General features: G+C 43.7%; 1 protein-coding gene across 1 annotated transcript in view; it reads left to right on the top strand.

Moving 5' to 3' along the window:
* Positions 1 to 14,345, top strand: part of grid2 (glutamate receptor, ionotropic, delta 2) — a 243,616-nt gene that overhangs the window by 14,411 nt on the left and 214,860 nt on the right. The window contains exon 3 of the mRNA XM_061260515.1: positions 6,434 to 6,639. Coding sequence (XP_061116499.1) covers positions 6,434 to 6,639 — 206 coding nt within the window. The remainder of the gene's footprint in view (positions 1 to 6,433; positions 6,640 to 14,345) is intronic.

Below are 14,345 nucleotides of genomic sequence, written 5' to 3'. Positions count from 1 at the left end.
CGAGTCATTACACAGCCCTGAAACACGCCTTACTGAGTCATTACACAGCCCTGAAACACACCTTACTGAGTCATTACACAGACCTGAAACACACCTTACTGAGTCATTACACAGACCTGAAACACACCTTACTGAGTCATTACACAGCCCTGAAACACACCTTACTGAGTCATTACACAGCCCTGAAACACGCCTTACCGAATCATTACACAGCCCTGAAACACGCCTTACCGAGTCATTACACAGCCCTGAAACACACCTTACTGAGTCATTACACAGCCCTGAAACACGCCTTACCGAGTCATTACACAGCCCTGAAACACGCCTTACTGAGTCATTACACAGCCCTGAAACACACCTTACTGAGTCATTACACAGCCCTGAAACACGCCTTACCGAGTCATTACACAGCCCTGAAACACGCCTTACCGAGTCATTACACAGCCCTGAAACACACCTTACTGAGTCATTACACAGCCCTGAAACACACCTTACCGAGTCATTACACAGCCCTGAAACACACCTTACCGAGTCATTACACAGCCCTGAAACACGCCTTACCGAGTCATTACACAGCCCTGAAACACACCTTACTGAGTCATTACACAGACCTGAAACACACCTTACCGAGTCATTACACAGCCCTGAAACACGCCTTACTGAGTCATTACACAGCCCTGAAACACGCCTTACCGAGTCATTACACAGCCCTGAAACACACCTTACCGAGTCATTACACAGCCCTGAAACACACCTTACCGAGTCATTACACAGACCTGAAACACACCTTACTGAGTCATTACACAGCCCTAAAACACACCTTACTGAGTCATTACACAGCCCTGAAACACACCTTACTGAGTCATTACACAGCCCTGAAACACACCTTACCGAGTCATTACACAGCCCTGAAACACACCTTACCGAGTCATTACACAGACCTGAAACACACCTTACTGAGTCATTACACAGCCCTGAAACACGCCTTACCGAGTCATTACACAGCCCTGAAACACGCCTTACCGAGTCATTACACAGCCCTGAAACACACCTTACCGAGTCATTACACAGCCCTGAAACACACCTTACTGAGTCATTACACAGATTCAAAGCATACCTTACTGAGTCAATACACAAACCTGAAGCATACCTTACTGAGTCAATACACAAACCTGAAGCATACCTTACTGAGTCAGTACACTGCCCTGAAACACGTCTTACTGAGTCATTACACAGACCTGAAGCACACCTTACTGAGTCATTATACAGACTTGAAACACACCTTATCGAGTCTTAACATGAATTTGAAACACACTTTACCACAAGCCCATGTAGCCAGTTACTGCTGCTGGTTTTCATCTTTTTACGCTGTAATCAGTGACTAATTTACTCCTGGAGCACCAGGTGAGTGCAATCTCTGGCCAATCACTCACATTAATGAATCAATGAACTGCTATTGGCTTCAACGGTCAGAACTGAGTCATTCTCTTTATCGACCATTTTGAGTCAACACAACCCTGAGACGCGCCGCACTGGATAGCCGCAGTGATGAAATGCAAAGGGAATAAGTCTTGCTGGCTCTGTAAACTTTGGCGAGACAGATTAGGCTCCGCCGTGTTCATCAGTATGCACGACGCTGGGATATCTTACTGAAACGCCACAGCTGGACAGTCAGGATGCGCTACCTTCAGACATATACAAGCCTAATGAGTCTGCCTCATTTGCGGGGTACAATGTCACTCCTCAAAGAGGGAAATTCAGCTGAAATTTTGCAACCCGACTCTCTTTCCCCAAACCTCTTCTGCTCAGCGTCTCTGCAGAAGTTTGTTGCGGTGAGTTCAGAGGTGACAAAAGCAAAAGCAGTTTCCCGGCTAGCACGAAATGTTCCAGCGACGTTTTGCAGTAACATTGTGTTTGTCACTTTTTTCTTTTCTTCCTGCCAACTCCCCCCTCAGGTCAAATTGAAATTTTAATAAAGTGTTGAATTACTATTACATTTGTAATTTAGAGAGAGAGGGGAAAAATATTATTATGAACAAAGGCTTGAAAAAATGTGGTTGTGTAACGTTGTGGTGAATATCAATATTGCACCAGCATTTTCATGTGCACTGTACACACTCCCCCCTGCCAAACCATAACATTCCAGCTATGTTTCAAAGAGTCATTTAATTTATTTATTTATGTAATTATTTGGAGGAAACATATTTGAAAACTTTTTTTATCCACAACCATTTAAACATTTTTTTTACAAATATTGGCTAGCTTGGGGAATGTAATGGATAATGGCTAATGTACTCGTGTACTGACAACGAGGAGAGCTGACATGCTGAGCTACGCGCCACAAGGTATCCTTCGACGTTAATCGTAGACACGGTACATTTCAGGAAGGAGAAACCGCATTCCTGCTGGAAACAAAATGGAGGTGGATGTCTTGAACATTTTGTTAGCTTGTTAGCTTTAAATGTGACACAAGAATTGCTCTAGGAAGGACATGCAGGTGGTGGCGGATGCCACCCCAAAGGATAAAGGGTCTGTGCCCAGTTTCTGGCTAATAACCTTTCATTTGTAAATATGTCAGTTTTGTTTTCACCTCTAATAATCTCCATAATCATTATAATTGTGGCTTATACCTTCTGAAATCAACTGTATGTAGTCTCTTAGCGTTCAGTACTGTTAGCATTATATTACTTGGTGGGCGTCTCAATCAAGCAGGAAACATGGGTGGCGGGCACATGCATGATGGTGTGAGAAAAAGCTATTAATGCTTTTAAAAATGTAGAAATCAGTGGAGATTCTGCCTTGTCTTTCTTCTGTTAGGTACTACAGTATAACCTCTGTTATACCAAGCTACATTTCACACCTCTGCCATATGAATGTCCTAGATTGTGGATGACTCTCTAAGCCTTTCATGTCTCGGCACGGCTAAGAGCTTACATGGGAGCAGCGGATTAATCCCGTATGATGAAGCGCGTAGTGTTATTTCACCGACAAATCATTCCGGTATTATCCACCGCTCGCTAACGCTAACCGCTGGGGAGACAGGGGGGACGAGGGGGGTCAAAGTGCAAAGGAACCGAAATATCAGCTGCCATTGCAGGTGGCAGGTACCGCGCTAGGCCATCACCAGGCCAGTCGTGACCGTGAGTCCGAGGCGTAGAGGCAGAGGGAGAGGGGGAGAGCGGACAGCTTCTGAATTAAACAAGGCTCTGACCTCATTTTGTTTGTTTCCTGAAAAGAGAGTTTGTGGAGCGCAGAGGGAAAACTCTGCACAAGCGGGGTCAGCCCAGCTGCTATTTTCAGGAAGAGATGGCGCTGAAAGGCTTGGGGCGGCGCGAAGCCGTCTGGTGGTTGCAGCTATCTGCAGCCGCAGTTGGGAGCGAGGTTGGGCTTGGAGGAATTCGTACTGGCTTCCTAAACTACGCAGAGCTGATTCAGGAACCTTCCTGTTACTGCAGCTTACAGAGTAAAATGCCCAGTGTTAAATACACTCATACCGTGCACACATGGGCCCTATTTGACTCATATTACGTGCAGTCAGAGGTGGAAAATCCAGGTTTTAAAAGTAAAAGTCCTCTCCAGTATTTTGTTCAAATCTCATCGCTTTGCTAAAAAGTCTATCCACCTACCAACCTACAGTACAGTACTGTATTAGAGTTGAATTAACACTGGGAACTTCACCATGCATTCACAAAGCATGTGCTCTGAACCTGAAGACTAGGAATGGCATTATAATAAAAATGTCATCATAATTATTACAATGAGACAAATACATATAATAATGCTGTATTGTGATAAATCTCATAATTATTATAATGGTGTTTATCTTCTTGACAGGTTGGGGGAGAAACGTCCGGTCCGTTTAGTGATGCTGCAGTGAATGGCTGGTTTGATAGTTCTCCTCAGGTGATCTCCCGGCTGTGAGGGAGGTGTGATAACCAGCCCCACCGCCCCCCTGATCACAGGGGCATTAACGCGAGGCTTTATAGAGCCGTAAATGTTCGGTAATGAAGGCCGCACGTTGGTACTCCGCTTTCTTTCGGCGTTTCGATTTCCACACAGTGACGAACGGTGTCTTTATGGCTTCCTTTAACGGCAGTTGCTTGAATGGCCCCCAAGTGTAAAAAAAAAACACAAAAAACAAAGCCAAGGGGGTGTTTCTCCCTGTGTCCTGCAATTAAAAAGCAAGCTGCTGTCTATACGGAACCTGCCCGGGGTGTCAGGGGAGGGTGCCTGGAGGCTCTCTCAGCTTCTGTCTCCCACATCTTTCACCGCACAGATGGGGCTGGTTACAGCCCCCCTGGAGTCGCCACTGTCCTACGGCTGAAAGCAACTGCTCAAACTAGGTTTTCAAACAGCTGGTAGCTGGATGACCAGTTCAGACCAGCTCTCAGCTTGACATGGTTTGACCCGCTCAAGCTATGTTTTGAAACAGCTGGTAGCTTGTTCACCAGTTCAGACCAACTCCCTGCTCAACATGGTTTAGCTGGTTGACCAGTTCAGACCAGCTCCCAGCTTGATGTGGTTTGCCAGCTCAAGCTAGGTTTTGAAACGGCTGGTAGCTGGTTGACCAGACAAGCTAACCGCACTACCTGGCTGACCAGCTCTCACCCAATGAGACTTGCTTACGACCAGCTTACGACCAGCTTGAACAGCTAAATTTTCCTACTGGTGAAGCTGTCATAGCTGGATTTTACAGCAGGGTGAAAACACATTTCCACTGTCCTGTACCAAGCAGCTAGCCAGCGCCCTATTTCACACAGCCACTCTGTGAACTGCATCGTATAGCCTTCATGGCATTACCCACAATGCTCAGCTTCGCGTTTCCCACTGCCGAACACTGTCAGCTGCTGCCTCCCAATGTCTCCTACTCTGCTTCAAAAGTCACTCTGCTTCAAAATGGCCGCCAACTCTGCCCCTCGCCGCTCCCATCCCTATTGTCTGTCGCACCTCATCCACCGTAACCCCATCGTAGACCCCTCCGAAAAGCCAGCTCAGCTCCACCATCTTAAGCCGCTGTTTCAAACGCTCAGCGACGGGGCTAAGAAGCGGTGCCTGCTTGACGCAGCCGTTTACACAGATGAATGAGTTCACAGCCACCTCTCAGTCAGTGACTCATGTTTTATTTACCTTCAGTTTAAGACAGGATGACCATGACAAATGCACGATGCGAGCTTTGCTCTGCAGCTATGTGGGGAAAAAACAACCCTCTCTAATTTCAAATGCAGTTCCTGGTTACAGCTGCGTTGATAACTTAATTGTATAATGTTGTATACATACAGTACGATAATAACTCAGTTGTTGTCCTTCTGTTTGTTGTTTTTTCGATATAAAATGAGGTCTGCAAAAATCGATGTCTACTTCTCTCAGCACTTGAGTGAATGATTTTTAACTTCCTCAAGAACTTTTAAGATTCAGTGATATTTTTGGTGGATTAGAGGAAATGTCAATATGAATTTTGATATTTTAGTGTTTATTATTTTGTGAAAATAATAGAGATAAAGGATCATATTTTACAGCAGAGACTCCCAACCCTGATCCTGCATGTCTGAAAACAATATTCTTGTAACAAGGAATGACTGTGCCTTATTCAGTTATGTACTTGTACTCAGTCAATTATTCGTTTTGAAAGAGGGCACATGACACATTATGTATTAATGAACTGACCTATGGGTGAAATCACTGAAGACCGACAGGCCAAAAGTGTCTGCACCTGGTTATTGAAATTATGCAATTTGTGATTAATGAAGAGTTCAAAGCAAATGCTAATGAGCCCTAACAGGCATTGGGTTAAAGTCTGTTTCAGTGCAGAATTATGGATTTTAAACAACATTAATTAATGAATAGAGATGTTGGACCAAAAGCCAGCATACGCAAGGGGTGCTCCAGGAGAAGGGTGGGGACCTCTGTTAAGAGAATAGCATGGCAAACGCAATTCACAATGAACAAAAGCAGTGACGAACAAAAATGTCAGTTAAGGTTCTGTTCCTCTGAAAAAATTACATTTTTAGTCAAATTTCTCTTTTTCTCTTTACTGCTACAAATATAAAATACCTCCTTTTGAACAATAATGACATGTGTATGGTAGAAGTAGTATCATTATTTTCCATTTCTAAGTTTGGAGCTGATTTTCTCAAAACCTGATTTCAGATTTAGATTTAGAATCTGAAAGAATTATAACGTTGTTTTACTTAGTACAGATTATAGACTGCTACAAAAATGTTCAAATTTGTAATTTCAAATAAAGTTTGCAAATGAGCGAATTTTCATATTTGGTCGGAATTTATCTTTTCAAGTCCGTACCTCATGATAATTTTGTTTGAAGGTTTGTACCTCTGAAATGATCTGGAAGACCAAAGATGCATTGGAAATGGAAACATGAATGTGAACGGATTCCTTATTCCCCCTTTATAACACGTAACCCTCCTCTGCGCAGACATCCGGGGCATCCAGGACTTCCTGGACAAGACGTCGCAGCAGGGCATGGACGTGTCCCTGCAGAAGGTGGAGTCCAACATCAACATGATGATCACCAGCATGTTCCGCACCATGCGGGTGGAGGAGCTGCACCGCTACAGGGACACGCTCCGTCGGGCGGTGCTCTTCATGAGCCCTGCCACTGCCAAGGCCTTCATCACTGAGGTACGGCCCGGCCCCAGGCTTCTCACTCCCCCGTTCGTATAGGTGCTCGTGTAGCATGGTTAGCTCAGCTAGTTCGCTGGTAAGCACGGATGGTGCAGTGAAAGCGAAGGCTGGTAGCAGGTTATCGCGACAACACTCCCCGATGACGTAACCCTCAAATTCAAAAGAACGTTGTTGCCCTTGGCTAGAGGCAAGTTCGTCTTTAGCTGACTGGTAACGCGTTCGTTCAACAAATATTTTGGACAAGTGAGAGGCCGGGGTTCAAATCCCACCTCGGACTCAGGCAATTTCTCACCTGTTACACTCGCGCGCCAATGCCGACTGGCTGCCGGGCACGGCACCAACCGCCTCGTCAGGAGCAATTAGAGTTAGGTGTCTTGCTCAGGGGCACTTTGACACACGCAGGGCGGAATCGAACCGGCAACCCTCCGACTGCCAGACGATTGCTCTTACAATGTGTTCTGACAGCCAATCGCATGCCACCTGACCAAGACCACACAGGTCGAAGCCTTGTCTGTCTAGCTCACTTTAAAGTGACTGGAAAATGTTGAAATTACTGATAGATTATCACAGATGGATGTGTCCCCTACACATTCACCAAATGTCTATTCAAAGTAATGTGAATAACTATAATAACGCACATTTCAAATCAAACATAAATTCTGTATGTCAGGATTGTATGGGTGTGGTCTGGACTGCCTCACCACCCCATCTCCCTCCTCAACTCTTCACAAAATGTGCCGGTAAATTGTGTTGGAGAAGGAGGGAGACTGGGAGGGGGACAAGGTCGGTCGAGGGATTAAGAGGTGAAAAATAGCAATGTTTGTTAGCAATGAAAATATTTATGCTCCTTGTTGTCTTTGTCTCTGCAATGCCCTCATTATTGGCATTTTTGTATGAAGTGTTTTTGACGGCAGAACATTCTCAAGAAGCATCCGGTTGTTCAGTGCCATCCAAACAACAGTTTGAGTGCCTACTCCACGTAAATGGGTAAACCCAAAGGTTCAGTTATGCACAATAAAACTCTAACCCAGAATTTCCCCAAACTCTTGCAAAGGTTATATTCACTGCTACTTTAGTGGGAACAGAGTGAGAACTGGCCAAAAAAGGATTGCGGAAAAGTTTATGGGCCTTTTTTGGTTCTTTATGTCATTATGGCTGCCACCCAAAATGTAATCTCTTCCCTTCTCAAGCATGTGAATGCCACTCATTTCACCAGTCCTTTATACGCTGCGAACGCACCTTAGTTTTACTTTACTGCCGTAGAGCAGATGGTCTTATCAAGAGGGACTTACAACTCAAACACTGCAGCGATGGGGGATTTAGGAACAGTAATTCCCAAGAGAGGGAAGATATAGTCCCAAGAGAGACAGCAAATCCAAGTGCAGGCATGATTTACAACTTGTCAGCAACCCTGTTTAACATACAAGAATTACGATGAGTTCATCAAAATAGCTTGACAAGTGAACATCATTTCAGTAACGTTGATGAAACCCATGGGGCAGCCTGTAGCCTTGTGGCTAAGGTACATGACTGGGGCAGCCTGTAGCCTAGTGGCTAAGGTACATGACTGGGGCAGCCTGTAGCCTAGTGGCTAAGCTACATGACTGGGGCAGCCTGTAGCCTAGTGGCTAAGGTACATGACTGGGGCAGCCTGTAGCCTAGTGGCTAAGGTACATGACTCGGGCAGCCTGTAGCCTTGTGGCTAAGGTACATGACTCGGGCAGCCTGTAGCCTTGTGGCTAAGGTACATGACTCAGGCAGCCTGTAGCCTAGTGGCTAAGGTACATGACTCGGACTGGGAAGGTTGGCGGTTCAATCCACGATGTAGCCACGATAAGATCCTCGCAGCTGTTGGGCCCTTGAGCAAGGCCCTTAACCCCACATTGCTCCCGGGGGGTTTGTTCCCTGCTTAGCCTAATGAACTGTAACTCGCTTAGGATTAAATCGTCAGTTCAATAACAAATTATTTATTTTAAATCATTATAACCTACAGTGTTTTAAAAAGCTAATTTAATCCTAACATCAGGGATGGAAATAAAATTACCAAGACAGGAATATGCACTTGTGTGTAGTGTCTTCAGGCCAGTAAATGACGCTCAAACATCTCAAACACTCGAAGGATGTCATCGTGCCAACTCGGTGTTGTCAGGTGCAATATTTACCTTGCACCTGACAACACCATCAGAAAGCTGCCTCGTCTCTTCTGCTAAAACGGAGTAAAACTGAGCCGCGCCTGATCCGGGATCAGCCTTCCCAACTCCGGGCCTTACCGTGACCGCTGTGCGATAAATCTGGAAACTGATTCCAGGTCAGCGCTGGAGAGCCGTTTCTGGAGCAGCGCTCACACAGCATGCCTCCCTTGTTGCATATCACACCGAGCCAGTCATCCGCGCACTGCCCAGCTGGGGCTAACACTCATTAATGTGATGGAGTATAGCAAGTGTTTATATATACATATGCTGCACGCAACACTGCAGTGCATTAGACGGGTTTCAAAACATCTTAATGTGATGTAAATATTTGCGGTGGCTTGTGAAACCTGCTTGGTTTAACAGGACGGAATGATTTCCCTCCTTCCCTGTTCGTAGGAATCAGCAGATTGCGGCGTGATTATGTGTCATGTAATAGGTATCATATAATAGGTCACTATTCCAGCCCGACCGAATTAAAATGTCCACATTTCCACATTTAAAGGTACAATAGGAAAGATTTTTGTGTTAAAACATTGTTACAAGACCATTGTAAATCCCTTCCTATCATTGAAAAAGGCTCACTGACATGTTCACTCACCCTCTGCCTGTGTTTATAGCCCTTAAATTCGGGTTTCAGATATGCAGTTGATGCACTGATGTTGATGTACAGCTGACCAATAATTCAAGCTCATTGGTTGAAAATTGGTTGTAATTGCCACAGCCAATGGCGTCAATGTCAGCGTGTTCACAGAGAAGGGGGAGGGATAAACAGTGTTGTGGTTTGAGGGTGTTTATTGCTGTAATTCCTCTCTTGACCGTTAGTCCGAAATGACCTATTGTACCTTTAACATATAAAAAGAAGTTATTTCATACTTTTCATCGAATAAAATATATTGATTCTGAAAGCTGCGCGTACAGCTTAATCGCGTGCCTTTCATTTGGTATTAATGGACAAATCAGGAAGCCGGGTGCGGGGCCGCGGTCGAGCCTGCGGTTCCTCCGGGCGCGATGTGTGGAGGGGACAGCCCAAGGCTCGGGGCGGAGCGACTGGCTGGCTAGAGGGAGCCTGCGGGAGCCATGTATACGGAGCCTGGCGTGAATGGCTGGGCTTAAACCTGGACTTAATTCACCTTTCTCTTTAAAAAGAGGAGCTCACATCCTAACATCCAAGTCCCCGCTCATCACCTCCCCCTCTTCCCAGAGCGCTTGGCCGGGGAAGACGCTAAAACCTGCTGCACGCCATTAAGAGCCAGCAGGGGAGAGAATATCTCCTGTAATCCAAGAAGAAACAGTGTGACATTTCCTTAGGACAAGCGAAAAGATAGGATACAAGGTGTGACAAAAGTTTTTTTGTTTTTTTTCTCCCAGCCTACTAAAGTACAGTTTTGTTACTTTGAGGTTGATTTCATTGCAGGCTATTTGTCTATGCTATTCCTGTCCTGGGCTTCAGGTTGCAGTGCTAGACCTTAAATCGAGGGCAGTATTTTTTTTATAGCGTCACATTGAAGCCTTGCACTGTATTGGAATTTGTTTTTATAAGGGGGGTCAAAAATTGAAGTGCTGACATTCCGCAGTTATTGTACAGATTGCTATATTACTCTGGGGCAAGTATCATAGGCATATTGCTTCTAACCAGCGTTTTCCAGATTGGTTGTAAAATCTTCATGAAATCTCAGTTGGAATACCGCAAAAGGTTATCTGGTTGTAAAGGGTTGTGTGGTGCGTTTGTAGGAAAGATTGTCACGTGACATGGTTGCCATATTGGCTTCCGGTGTACTACTGAGGTCCTGTCAGGTGCGGCATGAAAATAAATATACATATTCCTGGATTTACGTGCATGAAGCAATTTCAAGGTCACACAATCGTGGTCCTATTTTGGATTTAGTAACTTTTCATTAACAACTGCACCGCATCGCTTATGAAATTACAGCATGTGCGCAGTATTATATAATCATGGTGAGGTCTGCAATGGCTAAATAAGATAGTTAAGCTGCTTTTTTAGCTCCCTCCCTGTTCTACGCCCTCGTCCCAACTGTTCTGTTAGCACGTAGCGTGACAGGCGAGACTGCTCAACTGGGAGAGTTCACGGGAGCCGGCATGGGTGCATCCTCCGCTCTGCAGATCAATCTGTAAGCACAGCAGACTCCCGAGGCCCACATGGTACCCACACATTGCGTTTTCGGTCTTATTTAATCCTCTCCCGTCGTTTTCTGGCCAAGGAAAAAAGGAAGCCTGCTGACAAAAGAAGACTCAAGCTAGGTCTTGAAACAGCTGGTAGCTGGTTAACCGGTTCAGACCAGCTCCCAGCTCGACAGGGTTTAGCTGGTGGACCGGTTCAGACCAGCTCCCAGCTCAACATGGTTTAGCTGATGGACCATTTCAGGTCCCAGCATGACATGGTTTGACCAGCTCAAATTTTGTTTTGAAATAGCTGTTTTGTTCAGACAGGCTGAGAGCACTAACTGGTTGACCAGCTCATACCCAGCTAGACCAGCGTTATGACCAGCATGACCATGCTGGTTGACCAGCTCATACTCAGCTAGACCAACTTATGACCAGTTTGACCTGCTCAATTTTTGAGCTGGTCGAGTTGGCAAAGCTGGATTTCACAGCAGGGAGGTGGTGGTTTCGGAACTCTGAGACTAGTGCAGGTGCACCATTCTATGGCACTGCCTCTCCTGCCAAAACAAGTGCCTTGGCGTTAACATAAATTGTGCTTTAAGGGTGACATAACCATATGAAGCATGAAATTACAACACCTTCTGTATTAGTCAGTAAATGTGTGATTCAGTTCATCTGTTGAAAGCTGCTTTACTTCAGTATTAACATACCTAGCAAAACAGGCAACTTTTCTGCACTTATTTTCTGCACTTATATGTAGTATTTATATACATTATGTGTGCAGACATTTAATATATAATGTGTGTGTTTCTTGAAAGAAAACAAGTCTTTGTGGGGACATCCTGTAGGCTGGTTGCATCCCCTCTTGGTTTTTTTCATTTTTAACATTAAAAGTAAAATCGAAATAAACAGCATGTATACTGAGCTTGAAACAAAATGTTCTATTACTGTTTTTGTTTTGAAGAAATGTACGGAAACTATAGTCCCCTCTTGGCTGGTCTAGAATCAGAGTCCCCTCTTTGTAACATAGACGTGTATGTATGCGCGCCCGTGTGTGTGTGTGCGCATTTGCATATAAAGATAAGATTTCATAATTTCACCAAGGGTGCTTCAATTTAACAATGGAAAATGCTCAGTGCTGTGTAGTTTTTCATTTTCAGTGAAATAACCTTCTGTATGTATCTCCCATTCAATTGTCTTCTCAGGCAGTCTTGCCTACTGCACATGGACCACTAACATACTGTATATTACTTATGATGTATGACAGTATTTGATAACAGGAATAGGCCATTCAGTTGATTAAGTAGTTTCCCATACTGTATAGAGTGGATCCGTTCATATTAATGTATATGAATTATAGGCTAAAATAAACTTAATGTTATGGTTTTATATGAACCAATTGTTTCCTCAGTGGATGATACAATCTTTTTTCCTGCAAATAGCTCAAATTACTGATATATTTCAAGTAGCCTGCTACCACAAAGCATTTGTTCTCACCATCTTTCCTTGTATCCTGAACCGCATTTTGCACACGTGGGTTGTATTTATGGGTCTTTATGCTGCCTTTTCTTGATGCATACAGCGATATGAGGTGTCCATCCTTACATAACCAATATCCATATAGATACCTGTGAAATATCAATAGAGCAGTGATAATAAGTATAGCTATAACCATAAGCATAGATGCAGTTTTTAAGATGTATTCATTATTTCAAAATTCTTTGCAGTGTTGCATCATTTTATGTTGCCAGACCTGTTATAGGTGAACTGAGTGGGTTTCTTTTCGACCAATACAAACATTCATACGAGCTATTGTATTCATAACTATACTGGGACACTGGAAGTGCATAGAAAACAGTTTTGGAAGATCCTTGGTTGACCTGGAAGATGCAAATGGAAAGGGGAGGTGGAATATATTTGTATGGGATCTGCATTTCTTGGTATTAGTTATCGGATCATACTGTACTGCATGTGCAATGGGTGTCAATCTCCGCTGCAGTGTGGGTATCTTTGTGTCATGGAAGTGATAATCTTACATACGATTTAAATATATCACTACGTGATGCATGACGTCCATGACGCATCTCGTTTTCTGTCATTGTATTTAGTGCACATTAGAAAGAGAGAGTCTCTCAAAATGTGATGTTTTGTGATGATGATGACACCTAGGTTATATATATATATGTATATATATATATATATATATATATATATATATATATATATATATATTAGTATATAAGAGAGGGGGACAATACTATAAGGCCCAATTGTTTCAAAGTGGCCTGCTCTGTTTGAAATGATGGCTCTTGCCTGTTTCTCTTGTTAAATAGTATAAGATAGTATAAGAATATAATGTGAGCACATTTTTCTCAATAACTCAGAATTGATCAGGAGATTGGTTGGAATATAAACTAGTATACATACACAGAAGAAGCAGAGCTGAGTTTGAGAAAGTATCTAGACTCTACTGCGGACTGTCAAGCCTTATCGTGGAAATCCCAGGAGATACTCAAACCACCCTGTCTGCCACCAACAATCATTCCACAGTCAAAGTCACTTCCATCACATTTTTTCCCCATTCTGATGGTTGATGTGAACATTAACTGAAGCTCCTGACCCGTATCTACATGATTGTATGCATTGCACAATTGGCTGAATCGATAATCGCATGCACATGTAGGTGTAATAAAGTAAAAATGTTCCTAATAAAGTGCTTGGTGAGTGTATAGTACATAGCCTGAAGGGATTTTATCTGAAATGTTGTTTCAATGTCAGATTTTGTCTTCACTTGCCAAGTTTGGCAAATTCAGCAATGCCAATTTTCCAAACGGTAGTTGTGAAGAAAAAAGATGATTTCAACAGGGGAGTTATTGTTATACCATGAGACTCATTTCCAACAGATAAAAGGGGAAATTAAAAATGTTTTCATATGGCATTATTTAGAATAGTTTAACATGGCATACTGATCCTAACCCTAACCCCCCCCCCATAACAAAGCCTACATTTGTAAGGAACAGCGTTATGTGATTGGTATTTGTTTGCTGTGCAATGCCCTTATCATTCATCACCAAAGTGGAAGCTTTTTCACGTCTTCGCAGACCTACGTGTTCGTGAAATCAAGTGCATTCAGTGAGAACCAAGTGCATATTACAATATTTGGTTTAACGAACCACATTGCGAAGAAAACACTACCCTGAAGAGGGTAGGTCTGACCTGTTTTTGACTGTGTTACATAACACACAAAAAAAGCTTCAATTGTCCTCATATATTTAGTGGAATTCCAGTCCTAACAAGCTTGAAGTGCTAGCATCACATGCTATTCTGAGACCTGCCAAGGCCTGCCGTTGTTGCACTTATCTTCATAATCATTTTGATAACTACGCCATT

Source organism: Conger conger, chromosome 11 (genome assembly GCF_963514075.1).
Source record: "Conger conger chromosome 11, fConCon1.1, whole genome shotgun sequence".
NCBI classification, from domain to species: domain Eukaryota; kingdom Metazoa; phylum Chordata; class Actinopteri; order Anguilliformes; family Congridae; genus Conger; species Conger conger.
Note: the sequence above shows the minus strand (reverse complement) of the source record. Positions and strands in the feature narration are given on the sequence as shown.